This window comes from Hyperolius riggenbachi, chromosome 1, assembly GCF_040937935.1.
Source record: "Hyperolius riggenbachi isolate aHypRig1 chromosome 1, aHypRig1.pri, whole genome shotgun sequence".
Taxonomy (NCBI): Eukaryota; Metazoa; Chordata; class Amphibia; order Anura; family Hyperoliidae; genus Hyperolius; species Hyperolius riggenbachi.
Window position 1 is genome coordinate 592,936,302 of NC_090646.1, and position 14,501 is coordinate 592,950,802.

A 14,501-nucleotide genomic window follows, 5' to 3' on the forward strand; every position below is an offset into this window, starting at 1 on the left:
AGGTCGCGCGAATAAGTTCGCATGCGAACCGTTCGGGACGTCTCTATCTGTGATATGGCAGTCATTTTAAAGGGTGAGGAGGAGCTGTAATTAGAGAGTCCAAGGAAATCCCGCTACACCAGATGGTGGGATATATCAAAACGACCTTTATTTGTAATTCAACAATGTTGCAAGAAAAGCTCACGCGTATCGGAGCAACGGCTCCTTTAAACATAGCTTACAAAAAACAGACATTACACAGCTTATATAGGTGAAAAAAGACACACCCATAGGTGTCGACTCAATACTTAAAGAGATATGGTTAAAATTGGTGTAGACCAGTACAATACACCCTATAATAAAAGCATACACAATAAATGTCATTTAAAAACATAGCATCAACCATCACATGGTAGCAGTAATGTACAGATCAGAAAGGATAAGGGAAAGGGCAAGAGCGGTAATGGAAGGAAAGGGAAGGGGGGTTATGGAAGAAAGGGGGGTGGGGGAAGGAAGGATTGTCATGGTAAAGGGAGGTAATACATAGACACATGTGCAAACCCATCATATATATATAAACACATGAGGATGTCTACATGTATACCTGCAGGCTATGCTGGTCACTGGAAAATGTTAAACACTATATGGAGACCCGCTTAGAACCCAACCCAGAATGAGCATACATCACTATTCTTTAAAGAGAATCTGTACTCTAATATTCTTACAATAAAAAGCATACCATTCTATTCATTATTTTCTCCTGTGCCCCTCTGTGTTGTTTCTGCCACTCTCTGCTGCAATCCTGGCTTGTAATTAAGGGCTCGTTTCCACCATAGCGAATCCGCATGCGGCGACGAGATGCGGATTCGCTTGTTACACTGAAGTGGCCGGGGCTGTTTCCACATGTGCGGCATGCGGGAGCGATTTGGCGGCGGGCCAAATCTGCACGACGGGACCCACAGAATCCGTGCGAATCACCGCTAATGTATTTAATAGTAAAAACGCATGCGTTTCTTACATGCGTTTTTACCCGCGATTTCGCGTGCGATTTCGCACCTTTTTCAATGTTATTTTGCCCTGGCAGTGTCATGGTTAATTTCGCATGGCACCCTGCCATGCGAAATCGCACGCGAAATCGCGGGTAAAAACGCATGCGGAAACGCATCCGCATGTGTTTTTACAAGCGTCGGAATGCCGGCGAAATCGCGTCGCAACAGTGGAAACGGGCCCTAACAGTTTTAGGCAGTGTTTACAAACAAACTAACCAACTTCTAATAGGCTCAGCTAAGCATAGTGTGTGAGTCATTCACAGTGTGCAGGGGGCCTGCAGAGGGTGTGTATCGCTTCTACCAATCACAAGCAGCCCTGCACATTCCACACAATCAATCCTTAGCCCGACAAACAGGACAGAGGAAAGATACATTGATTTATTACAGAGACAGTGCAGTTAGGAAAGACTGCAGTAAGCCAGAGCAGATTAGAACAGGCATAGGAACTTATAGGATAGAAGAACTAAGGCTGAAAAATTTGTTACAGAGTCTCTTTAAACATTATATATCGTGCTCAAATCTAGTCTAGAATTCAAACCTAAAGGTAAGCGGGTCCCCAATTTCCAAATCCAGTATGCTTCTCTTTTTAACAGTATTCTATTTATATCCCCACCCCTCACAGGACCCACAACCCTCTCTACACCTTGAAACTTGAAACTGGACATGTCCCCAGAATGGACATGTAGAAAATGTTTGGAGCTGTAATTCTCACATGTGTGGTGAAGTCACACAATATTGGAGCAACACGTGGTGTTTGTTACGCTATGTCTGTTTTTCTTCTTTTTTCCTTTTTTTATGTTTTTTGCAGAATGAATAGAGACACAGAATTTTGGAAGCGGAGCATATGAGAGCGCGGTATCCATAGGATTTGTATAAGGATTACACTATAGTCTGACTAGGTCCCAACTAAAGAGAAAGTGAGAAGTGTCGACTGCATACCTGAATGTTTATCTCCTTCAGGAACAGGGGCGTAACAATAGGGGCTGCAAGGGATGCAGCTGCAGGGGAGGCCCGGGGCCCCTCTGAGGCCCGCCCAGTGACGATTTTGTGGGCAGGACGGGGCGCAAAGCATAAGGAGGGAACAATGGCCACACAGAGCATAAAGTAGGCATGGAACAGGGGCATACCTCTTCCACGCTCCTTGCGGTGGTGGTTCTACTCTGAAGCGCTTCACGCTACTTCCTGAGAAACAGGAAGTAGCATCTGGCGCTTCGTAGTAGAATCACCACCACATGGAACATGGAAGCATTCATAGACAGGACGTAGATTTTAATATGCTTGGTCCTGAAGTGGTTAAGAAGCAATTTTTTGGGAGGTGATTGATCACATAGATTTTCACATGTATTGTTTCCATTGTTCCCCATCCCTTGAAGCTGGTTTTACACTTGTGCGGTGCCATTGTATCACGGCGGGAGAGGCCACCGTAGTAGAGTTGCACCACACCAAAGCCCCTTTCACATTACCTTGCGGTAGACAACTCAGACAGGGTAATATGCATAGGTCCGCTCCCCGCTCAGTGACGAACTACCTGCTGGACAAACAGTACATCACCAGGATTCCCATTGGTCCAAGCATGTGCGCAGCACCACGCTCGTCGTTTAGACTTACAGCACCGCAGTGGCGTAGCTAAGAAGCTGTGGGCCCCGGTGCAAGTTTAGCATTGGGGCCCTCAAGCACTCTATACATAACAATTGATATGGCGCACCAAAACCAATCATGGACAACCACAGTGTGTCTGAGGTGCAAGAAGGGGATGGGAATCTGTGTATTAATGATCACTACTATTCAAATTAACTACATAAGTAAATTTTATCAGCACAGGACCAATAAAGAGCTAATACTGTGTTTGACAGGTGGGCCCCTCGGGGCCCCTATAGCCTAAGGGCCCCATCATCGCCATAAACTTGCATTACTGCATAATCCATGCGGTAGGCACGCATCATGCAGTAGCACAATGTTAACTCCGCGTCGGGATTTGAGTACTTCCATTGCAACGCATTAAATCATACTAATGGTGGCCATACATGGTACAATTTTTCATTTTTTTCGATTAAATAATTTAGTTTGATTATTTCGTTAGATCAAATATAAAGATTTTTCCAGCATGTCCGATCTAATTTTTCTCGTAAAAACTGGATAATCGTTCGAATTTCTTGATCGAAATTTTTTTTTTTAACTTTCATTAGATTCGATCATTTAGATAGAAAAAACGGGATAATCGAACATTTTTATTGTACCGTGTGTCAGGAATATAGCAGCTAGTTATAATGCTGATGATGTTACGGATAATACAGGAACATGTTTCTTTCATTTTTCTGACTGTATCATATGTGATGTCGGCTACAGCCATTCTGGCTTTGGGGAAAGCTGTGTTTGCTGTATGACAATAGGAAGTACTTTCGAGTTTCTGTATGCAGTTCCTCTGAGAGTGGGTCACTGCTAATTGGGTTGTCTGCATAGCTTTTGAACTCTTTGACATGTAGACACCCAATTGGCTCAAAAGACAATCGGACTAATTGAATCTGCCAACTTCATAGGCTATCAGGAAACTCTGTACTTTACATATGACAGCCTGATGGAATGTTAAAAAGCCTCACTTCACAATCTTTTGATGTATAGACTTTTACCTGGGGAAATTGGGGTTATGGAAGTGTTCTGAAATCTCTGAAAAGATGAAACACTAACACAGGAAAGCTTTGAAGGTCGCATATCACAGGAAGGATATGACAAGCTGGGAAATTGCATTAGATTGTGGGATGAAACATTCTTTGCCCGGGGCAACACTTGTGGCTATAAAACAGCAGCTAGGACAGTCACAACTGGTAGCTCTCTGGAGATAGCAAACGCTAGGGCTGCCCGACTACTGGTCGAAAGCGGCGTTCTCCCGCCAATGACGTTCAAACAATGCTTTATTTTTCCCTCTTTATTTTGGTAAGCAAATAGCCTTGTGTGTATCTTTGTAACTTTTATCCTTGCAACTTTTATTTTGTAACTTTTACTGCTTTTGTAAATCTTTTGTATATATTATTTTCTGCATTGTTCCACTTTTTTTTCCTGGAATATTAAATTGTTATTTAATAAGTTTGACTTCTGCTGTACTAAACTAAAACTCATAGCCTAGAAGAGACTGAAGTGTAACTGTGTATATGTCCATGCCTGATTGTACGTTTGAGCAACCCTACCGTATAAGATTGTAATTGCATTGTGTGTATGGGGCACTTCTGCACTCGACAGCAGAGTGGGAAGTCCCGGAGTGGCTAACAGTATCGTTCGGAATGACTGTTAGTGGTTTTGCTTCACTATAGTGTAAGATTGCAATTGTGCGTGTGTGTGGGGCGTTTGTCATACGTTGGCCTAAACCGTGCAGCTGACCCAACGTACGAAAACGCCAGTGCGGGTAACTCGACAGCAGAGTGGAAGTGTCTAGCAACAGCTAGTGGTGGCAATGAGAAGTGTTCTGAGGGGACACAGCCTTGTTGTAGCTTGACTAAGGCTGCTTTCCCTCTCGATCTGGTCAAACCCACAGTCGGAAACCATATACGCAGGCGTGCCGCGGGCCGGTTCCTGACACCGTGTATGGCCACCTTAAGCATGAGAACCTCCATAGACTTTCAGTGACTTAGCAGCCTCTTGCAGTAAATTTGCTTATTGAAACGCCATAGTTTAAAAGGGTCTAAGTCAGGCAGCATGTTTTCACTGCAACCATACACATTCCTTACCTGCAGAAGCTGTATGTCATTCCTTTTTGTGGAAGGGCTGTATGGTTTGTATTGGAACAGATTGATCACTTTCATTCTCTGCTTTTCTGACTCATTCTCCCTCACTGAATGAACACCGAGAGTAACATTTGTTGCGTTCACCATACTAACAAATAAAAATAAAATACGGGTTTACAGATTACACCATTTAATCCTGATATTTAAAGTGCCCTGAGACAAACAATAGTGTTGCATCTATACTTACCTGGGGCGTCCTCCAGCCCCCTGTGGACTGTGGGCCCCCTCCCCATCCTCCTGGGCCAACCTAATCACCCGCTGGCCGGCCTGGTCTCTTTGCTCCAGTCGGCTCAGACATGCAGTATAGTGCATGCGCGATCCGTCCATGCACGAGTCCCCATCTTGCTCCCGTCGCCTTGAGCTTTTTGCGGAGGAAGCCCGTGGTAAGTATTAATGCAGCACTATTGTTTGTCTTGGGCACTTTAATTTAGAGGACAGTAGAGGCTTGAATCATTTGCAAGCTGTAGTGTCTTCAGTGCAATAATTTGCCTTCGTAATCTGTGGAGAGAAGCAATAAATTCTACTAATGTGCACATATCCACTGACCCAGAGAGGTGGATAAATTAGGCCAATCAAGGCAAACCTGAAGCGCCAAACAATTTATGAGATAAACATAAACTATTGCATCTTTAGTCCTAACCCTTTCCAATCCTTTTCCCCAATCATCCACATCCCCCCAGTACCTAATTTTCCAGGAGCAGTGTGGAGGGTCTGCAATAGAGTGAGGAGATGAACCGGCATCAGTGGTGGGCAGAGATGGATTAACATGTAATGGGGCCCTAGTCAAAGTTGTAAATTTAGGGCCCCCTTGTGGTCCTTGTGGTAAACAGAATTGGAGAGAGGTTGAAGAAGATGGCAGGTGGACCCCTTGACGCCCACTGAGCCCCAAGCACTTGCCAAGGTTGCCTGGTGGATGATCTGGTGGTGGGGCGGAAGCAGCACCAGCTTGCAGGTTGTAACCCTACCCCTTACACAAGCCCCAGCATAATTTTATTACTGTACTGTGCACTGTGTCAGACTTTGTCCAACACTTTGACCCATATAGGGGGATGCCATGCCAGACCATTGGCACCTCTGTGTTGACTAACTAGGGGGAGATGGTGGGCGTAGCAGCAGGGCAGATGGCGGGCGGCTTGACCTGTACAGGATGGCGTGTTCCCAGATTTTATTCACAACAGCGTTATCTAGTGGCCGACAAATTTTCTATAGGGAAAAATGCTAATGTCAGATGGATTGGAAAGGGCTAATCCTAAATAGGATGTCTCCTGGAATCCCACAGTCTTAATTTGTGTTTAAAGGGAACCTGTGATAACATAAAAACAAAATTTCATACATACCTGTGGCCTGATCGCTCCCTCGGCGCCGTCCTCTGCATCCAGGATCTTCCGTAAATTCTCTCGGTATCTTATGCGCGGCCCGGCTGTGCGCGCCGGCTCCCGTCGCCTGCAGAACTCTCCTGGCAGAGGACGCGAGGAGGGGGAGCGAACGCTGCCGCACTGCGCATGTGCCAACTGACCAAAAATACCGGGAGCCCTTACGGAAGATCGAGGAGGTGGAGCACGGCGACGAGGGAGCAATCAGGCCAGAGGGGGCTAGAGGAAGCCCCAGGTATGTATGATTTTTTTCTTAGTGTCATCAAAGGTAAGCTGCCTACTTACCTCTCGATGGGTCCAGCGACGTCCCCTTGACGACGGTTTGCACAGTGTCGTCAGGGATCTCCAAGATCCGATCCGCCGTGTCGGTCCATCGTCATTGTGATGGCGCTAGGCGATGTTCGGAATCATGCACCTGTACCCACCTCGCAACGTCGTTTAAAGAACTCTGGTTGTCGGGAAAATCTTTGAGAAAATCGCCAGGTGGGTACGCAGCTGTACACTTTAAAAGATAAAAATCGAACTTTAAAGTTTTTTACTGTCTCAGCTGAATAACACCAGATTTTTACTGTTTCACAGCTCCTTCATTAACTACTGACCTTTTGTATCTGTTCCCTGCACCTAAAAGTATTTATCTAGTGGTGAATAGTTTTATAGCCTGTCATTAGATATTTAACTCAGGTCTGACTGCAGAGACAATGCTAACTTTTTCCCCTCTGTTTTCTCCTAGGTGATATTTTCAAATTTGTCAATAAAATGCCTTTTGAAACCACCAGCAAGCAAGAAAATGCTCAAAATAATCTTGATAGTACTTTTTTTCAACTACTATTTGGTACTTTTTCAATTGCAAAATTCAAAAAAGTTAAAACATGAAAAATTATCTCCTAGGAGAAAACTCAGGAGAAAAAGTGAATTGGATTAAGGCCAATGTAATTTACAACCCCTGATTCTTAACCCTTACAGTAAGAAAAAGGGAGACATGAATGCAGCCTAGTAGTACATAGACTTGGGAACTTACATGTTTATCTTACGGTATCACATGTCAAAGTAAACCTGAGATAGGCACAATAAAAGATTTTATACTTACCCGGGGCTTCCTCCAGCCCCATGAGCACCGATGTGTCTCTCTTGCCGTCCTCCCGAGAGCCTCCTTGACCTGGTATCGGTTTGGGCAACTGGCTCAGCCGCAACAGTCGGGCTCTTTTGCGCAAGTGCGGATGGAAGGCGCATGTGCAGAAGAGCCAACTGGCGCGGCTGAGGCAGTTACTGGAACCGATACCAGGAGAACGGAGGCACTCGGGAGGACGGAGAGGGATGCTCATGAGGCTGGAGGAAGTTCTGGGTAAGTATAAAATCTTTAAGTGTGCCCATCTCAGGTACACTTTAAAGCCTCTAGCTGCTGGTTAATGGACCATCTGCCATGCTGGTGGTTCAATCTCAAGTCTGTGAAAATTCACATCACTAGAATTCGTTGCTCATCTCTAGTATAGAAATGGTCAGTGAGATGTTTTTATCCAATGTTATGTCAGACAGTAATACTAATCCAAAGACACAAAACTTCAAAAACAGCAAACGAGGGGAAATTATAGATAACAACCCTTACTCTTCAGAAGTTTCTAACAGGTTTCCATTATCCAGAAATAGAACAGACAAAAACCCAGGAACTGGGCTCTAATCAAACAAATAAAAGATAAACAAACACATTCTGACACAGGCACAGAAACTTTAAGGGCCCGTTTTCACTAGGGCGAATTCGCATGCGTGGCCTGCATGCGAATTCGCATAGGCAATGAAAGTGGATGGGACTGTTTCCACTTGTCAGGATTTCTGAGCGTTTTTCTGTGCAGGATTTTTCTGCACGGTAGAGCCTGCAGAATTCGCCTGCGTGAGGAATGCAGGCGATTCGCACATAATGCATTTAATAGGGAAAACGCACATGCGTTTTTTGCCGCGATTTCGCGTGCGAATTCGCATGAAAACTAATGCAAATTGAACCAGGCAGTGACATGGTTAAATTCGCATATACCCTGCCTATGCGAAATCGCATGCGAAATCGCGGCAAAAATCGTCCGCGGAATCGCATCCGCATGCGATTTCGTCAGCGGTGGAATCCCGGTGATTCGCACCGCACTAGTGGAAACGGGCCTTAAAACTCACAACTAGAGTACTTACAATCTGCAGTGAGCTGCGCTCAGTACCCAGTCATGCCTGATTAAACATCCGGCACACATATATATTTTATTTTCTCTTCTGGTCTCTAGTAGAGCCATGTAAGGTCTGGAATGTGGCTCCACCTCATCGCCATTGATGATTTTTACGTGCACACCTGTAAAATGAAGCACGTTATTAAACCTGAGGTAAACAGACAGCAAGAATTATTATTACTATTATGTGGAAGGGAGATGGTTATGGGACAGCGGCAGTTTTAAATAATAAGTCACGTTAGTTACAACATCATCTGTGCAGAACCTGTGTACATTTCAAGTAAAGTTCCAAATAGCTTTGGCATGTATCAGTGCTAGGAGGAGAAAGATATTATTTCAGAATTAGCCTTCCTCTGGGTAGAGAAGTGGTAGAGAGTGCTTGGGTAGCATGAACAGGGAGGGACTTAAAGGAGGAAAATGTAAATACAGTGGCGGGAGAGGGAGATGGGAGAGCTTTTGGGTCAAGGGGGCCTCTACTCAGCTGGTTGAGATGACTTCATATGGTTAAAAAAACCCTGCGGTTTTCAGTTTGTTAACATACTGTCCTCATTTCATGTGCATATGTGGCAGATAACCATCTATGTTTTTTTTTCCATAAGCTGCAGAACACACCCAGATAGCAGAGGTCCTATTTTTTTGCCATCTAACCACTAAGGAAGTGGTTTCTCTACAACTTTCTCCTTGACCTCACCCTGCCCTTCACTCTGCTGGTCTGTGGCTTTTGCTGATATTGGGGCATGTACCCCTGGGGAAGAGATTACAAAAAACAATTGAGATGGAGAATAGAGTGGTTGGCACCAAACGCTGGCTTAAGAATAGTGTTTTATACCACACCTCCTGGATTGTGCTCACGTAAAATAGTCCAATCATGTACTATAGACAAGAGATGGAGCACCATTGGTTATGCCTGTAACTAATCGTTACCAGGTATACCATGTACCGACTGGTATCTCCATCTGTATTTTACATGGTATGCCTGTAACGATTGTATAACCACTAATAAATTCCTAATGAGCAGGACTGATGCTCCGTATCCTCTCTACAGTAAAAGATAAAGGACTATGTAAGCTGCCTGTCTTTGTCTGCCAGCTGCTGTAATAAAGTGGCCTGATGTTTCTTCTCTGCAGCATTCCACTGAGGAACGTGTATGCTGAGTGTGAGTGGAGTCTATTAGACCTCTGCTAGTCAGGACTCAGGAGTGAACTTGCATTTTGACAAAGCTGTCTTAGCTTGTATATGGAACTGCAAGACTGTATTGTGCCTTCTGACAGAGAACATACAGCCAACATTTTCCTGTTACTTGAAAAAAAAACCATGAATATGCATAACACACTAACTCTGTGAATCCATGCATTTGGCATAATCACATAACCCATAGACCCAAGCAACCAGATCTAGGCCCGGTTATCATTGCAATCAGATTTATTGTCTCTGAAGGTCCAGTGAATTTTACAGACAGGAGGGGTTCCAGATCAGTCACCTGGCCACACTATCGCTACAGAAGGAGATGGCAGTGCTTCCAAATGCAGGCTGCACCCGAATTGACCAGCTGGATAGATGTGCAGAGCCCACACAAGGGCATATTACACAACTTGCATTCAAAATGGATGCAACAAATGGAGGATGTTAGCTTCCAATAAACAGTCTGCACGCCGATTGTTCAGTTCTAGACTCATCCACCATGTTGAAGGGTCCTCACGGAAGAGACATAACCTTTATTTAACAATTAAACATAGTGTAAACCTGGGGAAGCTAGAGTGGTCTACACATTTTCTTAAGAACAGCAAAGGAATTGGCAGCGCTCCGCTATACTACACTATAACTACATTCAAGCCTAAAGACTAAGCCAGTTGGAAACATCCTTCTTTCAGAGTAGCTCTGTTAATGTTGTGTTTTGGCCTTCAAGTTCATGAGTAGCACTTTGTTTTGTTTCTTGTTAAACAGCCCACCTTCCCATAGCTAGGCCCATTCTTCTCAGGGTTCCATATTGGTATACAGTAAGGGTATTAGTCTGAAGAACTTACTCATCACCTGAAACACAGTGCCTGCAGTCTTGCTGTGCCACCCTGCGCCTGTAGTGAATGTCAGGGTTTTTGCTGTCTCCATGCCCACATGTAAGAACTGATTGCCTCCTTGGAGCAAGTGGCAATCAGTCACGGCTTTATGAGAACTCACCTTTTCTTTCAAATCCATAAAACCGGAATTTCATTTTGATTTACTCAATTATAATTACTACAAACAGCGACAAAAGTCTGAGTACTTACCTTCACAGGTCAGTAGGAAACATAGAGAAGTGAGTAAAAAGCAGAATTGACTCATAGCGGACTGGTTCATGCGGGGGTTAAATGCTACTTTGAAAATAATGAATTGTGAATGCTACAAAGATTTTACAGTCTTCCACCTATAAATACTCCAAAGATTTGTTCGTTAGTAATGTAATGCAATCTTATCTCTGCTGTCACATCATCCACTCTCATATGCCTCTTTAGAAACTGATGGTCCGTTAGTGATAAGAAAAATGAGTGATTTAGCTCATATATTCATATTTCTCTGTTTGCCAAAGATATAAAAGTGCCACCAACAAAAATATCTTCTCTCTTGTGTTTGTCATTTTTCAATAAACTTTATTTATAACCAGAGTGGGACATACAGGGAGAATTTAGGCCAAGGCCACCTAGGCAATGCAGTTTCTAGGCTAAAATGCACCCAGGGTGAGGGTGTAAAAATTGCGCCCCCCCCAGTATAGGTCGCCAGACATAGGTGAGCCAGTATAGTTGCCTCCGGTATAGGTTAGCCAGGTAGGTGCCTCCAGTATAGGTAGCCAGTATAGTTGCCCGAGTATAGGTTAGATAGGCAGGCGCCCCCGGTGTAAGTTAGATAGGTAGGTGCCCCAGTACAGGTTAGCTAGGTGGGTGCCTCTAATATAGGTAGCCAGAAAAGTTGCCCCCAGCATAGGTTAGATAGGTAGGTGCCCCCAGTATAGGTTAGTTAGGTAGGTGCCTGCAATATAGGTAGCCAGTATAGTTTTCACCTGTAAAGGCTAGCTAGGTAGGTAGGTGCCCCCAATACAGGTTAGATAAGTAAGTGCCTCCAATACAGGTTAGATAAGTTAGTGCCCCAGTATAGGTTTGATAGGTAGGTGCCTGCAATATAGGTAACCAGTATAGTTGCCACCTGTATAGGCTAGGTAGGTAGGTGCCCCCCAGTATAGGTTAGATAGGTAGGTGCCCCCAGTATAAGTTAGATAGGTAGGTTCCCCCCAGTATAGGTTAGATTAGGTAGGTGCCCCCCAGTATAGGTTAGATTAGGTAGGTGCCCCCAGTAAAGGTTAGATTAGGTAGGTGCCCCCCAGTATAGGTTACATTAGGTAGGTGCCCCCAGTATAGGTTAGATTAGGTAGCTGCCCCCCAGTATAGGTGAGATAGGTAGCTACCCCCCAGTATAGGTTAGATTAGGTAGGTGTCCCCCAATATAGGTTAGATTAGGTAGGTGCCCGCCCCCAGTATTGGTTAGATTACGTAGCTGCCCCCCAGTATAGATTAGATAGGTAACTGCCCCCCAGTATAAGTAAGATAGGTAGCTGCCCCCCAGTATAGGTTAGATTAGGTAGCTGCCCCCCAGTAAATGTTAGATTAGGTAGCTGCCCCCCAGTATAGGTTAGATAGGTAGCTGCCCCCCAGTATAGGTTAGATTAGGTAGGTGTCCCCCAATATAGGTTAGATTAGGTAGGTACCCCCCAGTATAGGTTAGATAGGTAGCTGCCCCCCAGTATAGGTTAGATAGGTAGCTGCCCCCCAGTATAGGTTAGATTAGGTAGGTGTCCCCCAATATAGGTTAGATTAGGTAGGTACCCCCCAGTATAGGTTAGATAGGTAGCTGCCCCCAGTATAGGTTAGATTGGTAGCTGCCCCCAAGTATAGGTGAGATTAGGTAGGTGTCCCCCAATATAGGTTAGATAGGCAGCTTCCCCCCACAATGGAGGGGGGAGCCGGAGCCGCGGGGAGGGCAGCCCGACCTCTCCCTCCCTCTCCCCGGGCCGCCCTCCGTGCTCCCCCCTCAGATCAGATGCAGAGCAATTAATTAGCGCAGCAGGAAGCGTACATAACTACTCACCTCCCTGCGTTCCACTGGCCGCTCACTCGCCGCTGATCCCCTCTCGGCATAGACGCTGATACACACGCTGCTTCCGGCTAAACAGGAAGCAGCCTGTGTATCAGCGTCTATGCTGAGACGATTCCAGCGGCGAATGAGCGGCCAGTGGAACTCAGGGAGGTGAGTAGTTATGTACAGGGGCAAACGCAGGATTTTTAAGGGTGGGATTCCTGAAAGGTCCAGAAGCACTTATGTCCCCGAGTGCTTCCGAATACAGGTGGCTCCATACTGCCCATGCACAAAAGTGCGCTGGCGTATTACGGATCTGCCTATCTTTGGAAGTACTCAAGGACACGAGTGTTTCTGAGGGCTTCTGGTAGCAGCAAATTTGAACGGGGGACAGCGCTGGAACAACTCCCTGAGAGAGGAATGGGAGATAGACTTAGTTTGGACAATTCAGTGGAATATGCCACATAGTGTTACATAGCGCAAGCGATACCCATATGATGCAGGGATATTTGCATCTGCGGAAGATAGCGGCGCTATATAAATACTAAATAATAATATTTTGCCTCACCAGAACTGCACTTTTATTTAGCTTTCCTGTATGACAAGAAGACACAGCCAGCTCTAGGGGAAGAGGGAAACAAAGGTGAATGAGGGAGGCTGGTGCACACCAAGAGGGCTTCTGAGCGTTTTTCAAATCAACAGTGATTTGAAAAGCGCTTGGCTAATGTTACCCTATGACAGTGTTCTCACAGCAGCGTTGTGACTTTTTCAAAATCGCACGTATACTGCATGTAGCATGTTTTTGAGCGATTCATTCAAAAATCGCTCTGAAAATCGCTTCACAAAATCACACTCACAAATTGCTAGCGATTGCTATTGTCATTTTGGCGTTGCACTAGCCCAAAGAGAGGAGTGGAGAAATTGAGAATAGCCTGAGATGGAGCAGAGAACTTATCTGTATTGCAGTCCCACATCAGACAGGCTACATGCCTGTAATCGGACTCCAGTCCTTGCCAGTCTCCCACACAAGTCAGAAAGAGGCCCTCCTGGAGTCTAGGGACTGTCAAAAACTTTTCAACTTGTTTAACACCTTATCCAAACATGCAGTCATTATAACAATGGGGAGAGACCAGACAGATGTTTGCCCACGGACCCTGAGTCCAGGCAAGCTCTGCATCATGCTGTGCATATTTACCAGCTTGCCTGCCCTCTAATTGCATCATGTCTGACACTTCTGTGCTGTGGAGAGTCCAGGACTCCAGAATCAACATTCTCTCACTGCAGGCTGCATCCTCTTGTGGGAAAAGCTCCACTGCCTCTCTCATTCTATTAGCTGGAGGGAGGCACCAGAAGTAAGAGAGGAGGGAGAATGAGGCTGTTTATATTATGCCAGCTTCCCTGGCTGAATACACAGCTCAGTGCAGGGGGGGGGGGGGGGGGGTGTTCCAGACACCCGGAATAGCCCCCTCCATTCGCCAGTGATGTACGCTTCCTGCTGCGCTAATTAATTGCTCTGCATCTGATCTAAGGGGGGAGCACGGAGGGCGGCCCGGGGAGAGGGAGGTAGAGGTCGGGCTGCCCTCCCCGCGGCTCCGGCTCCCCCCTCCATTACAGCGCCCCCCTCCCAACAGCGCCCAGGGCGGCGGCACGGGCTGCACGGCGCTAAAAACGGACATGCACCTAGGCCATGGCCTAGGGCATCACAGGAGCAAGGGCACCAAGCAGCAGGCTAAACTGGTGCATATTTGCAACTTGGAAATGCGGCAATGCAGGGAGATCAGGTGAGTGCCTGACCGCAGTACTCTGCTGCTAGCTGCCTGTGCAGCAGCCACCTTGCTCTCTGTGCATGGTGATGGACTAGTGCGACATTGGAGACAGAAAGGAAAAGAAAACATCTGCACTGGAGAAGAGCGGAGAAATGAGTGACACTGATGGCTGCTGTGGTGTGAAGGTGAGCTGGCTACCTATACTGAAAGGAAGGGAGGGGGGGATTAAGGGAGTCATCTGGTTACCTATAAA

At 45.8% G+C, this 14,501-nt stretch overlaps 1 protein-coding gene across 3 annotated transcripts in view; it reads right to left on the bottom strand.

Moving 5' to 3' along the window:
• LOC137558409 (granzyme A-like) overlaps window positions 1-14,501 on the bottom strand; it is a 94,392-nt gene that overhangs the window by 12,573 nt on the left and 67,318 nt on the right. For 2 of the 3 annotated variants that reach the window (XM_068271741.1, XM_068271740.1), the window contains exons 4-5: window positions 8,350-8,503; window positions 4,748-4,892 (exon numbers count right to left, since the gene is read on the bottom strand). In XM_068271741.1, coding sequence (XP_068127842.1) covers window positions 4,748-4,892; window positions 8,350-8,447 — 243 coding nt within the window. In that variant the 5' untranslated portion in view covers window positions 8,448-8,503. Of the gene's footprint in view, window positions 1-4,747; window positions 4,893-8,349; window positions 8,504-10,645; window positions 10,934-14,501 lie in introns of those variants that run through there. The other variant, XM_068271739.1, reaches the window with a different exon arrangement.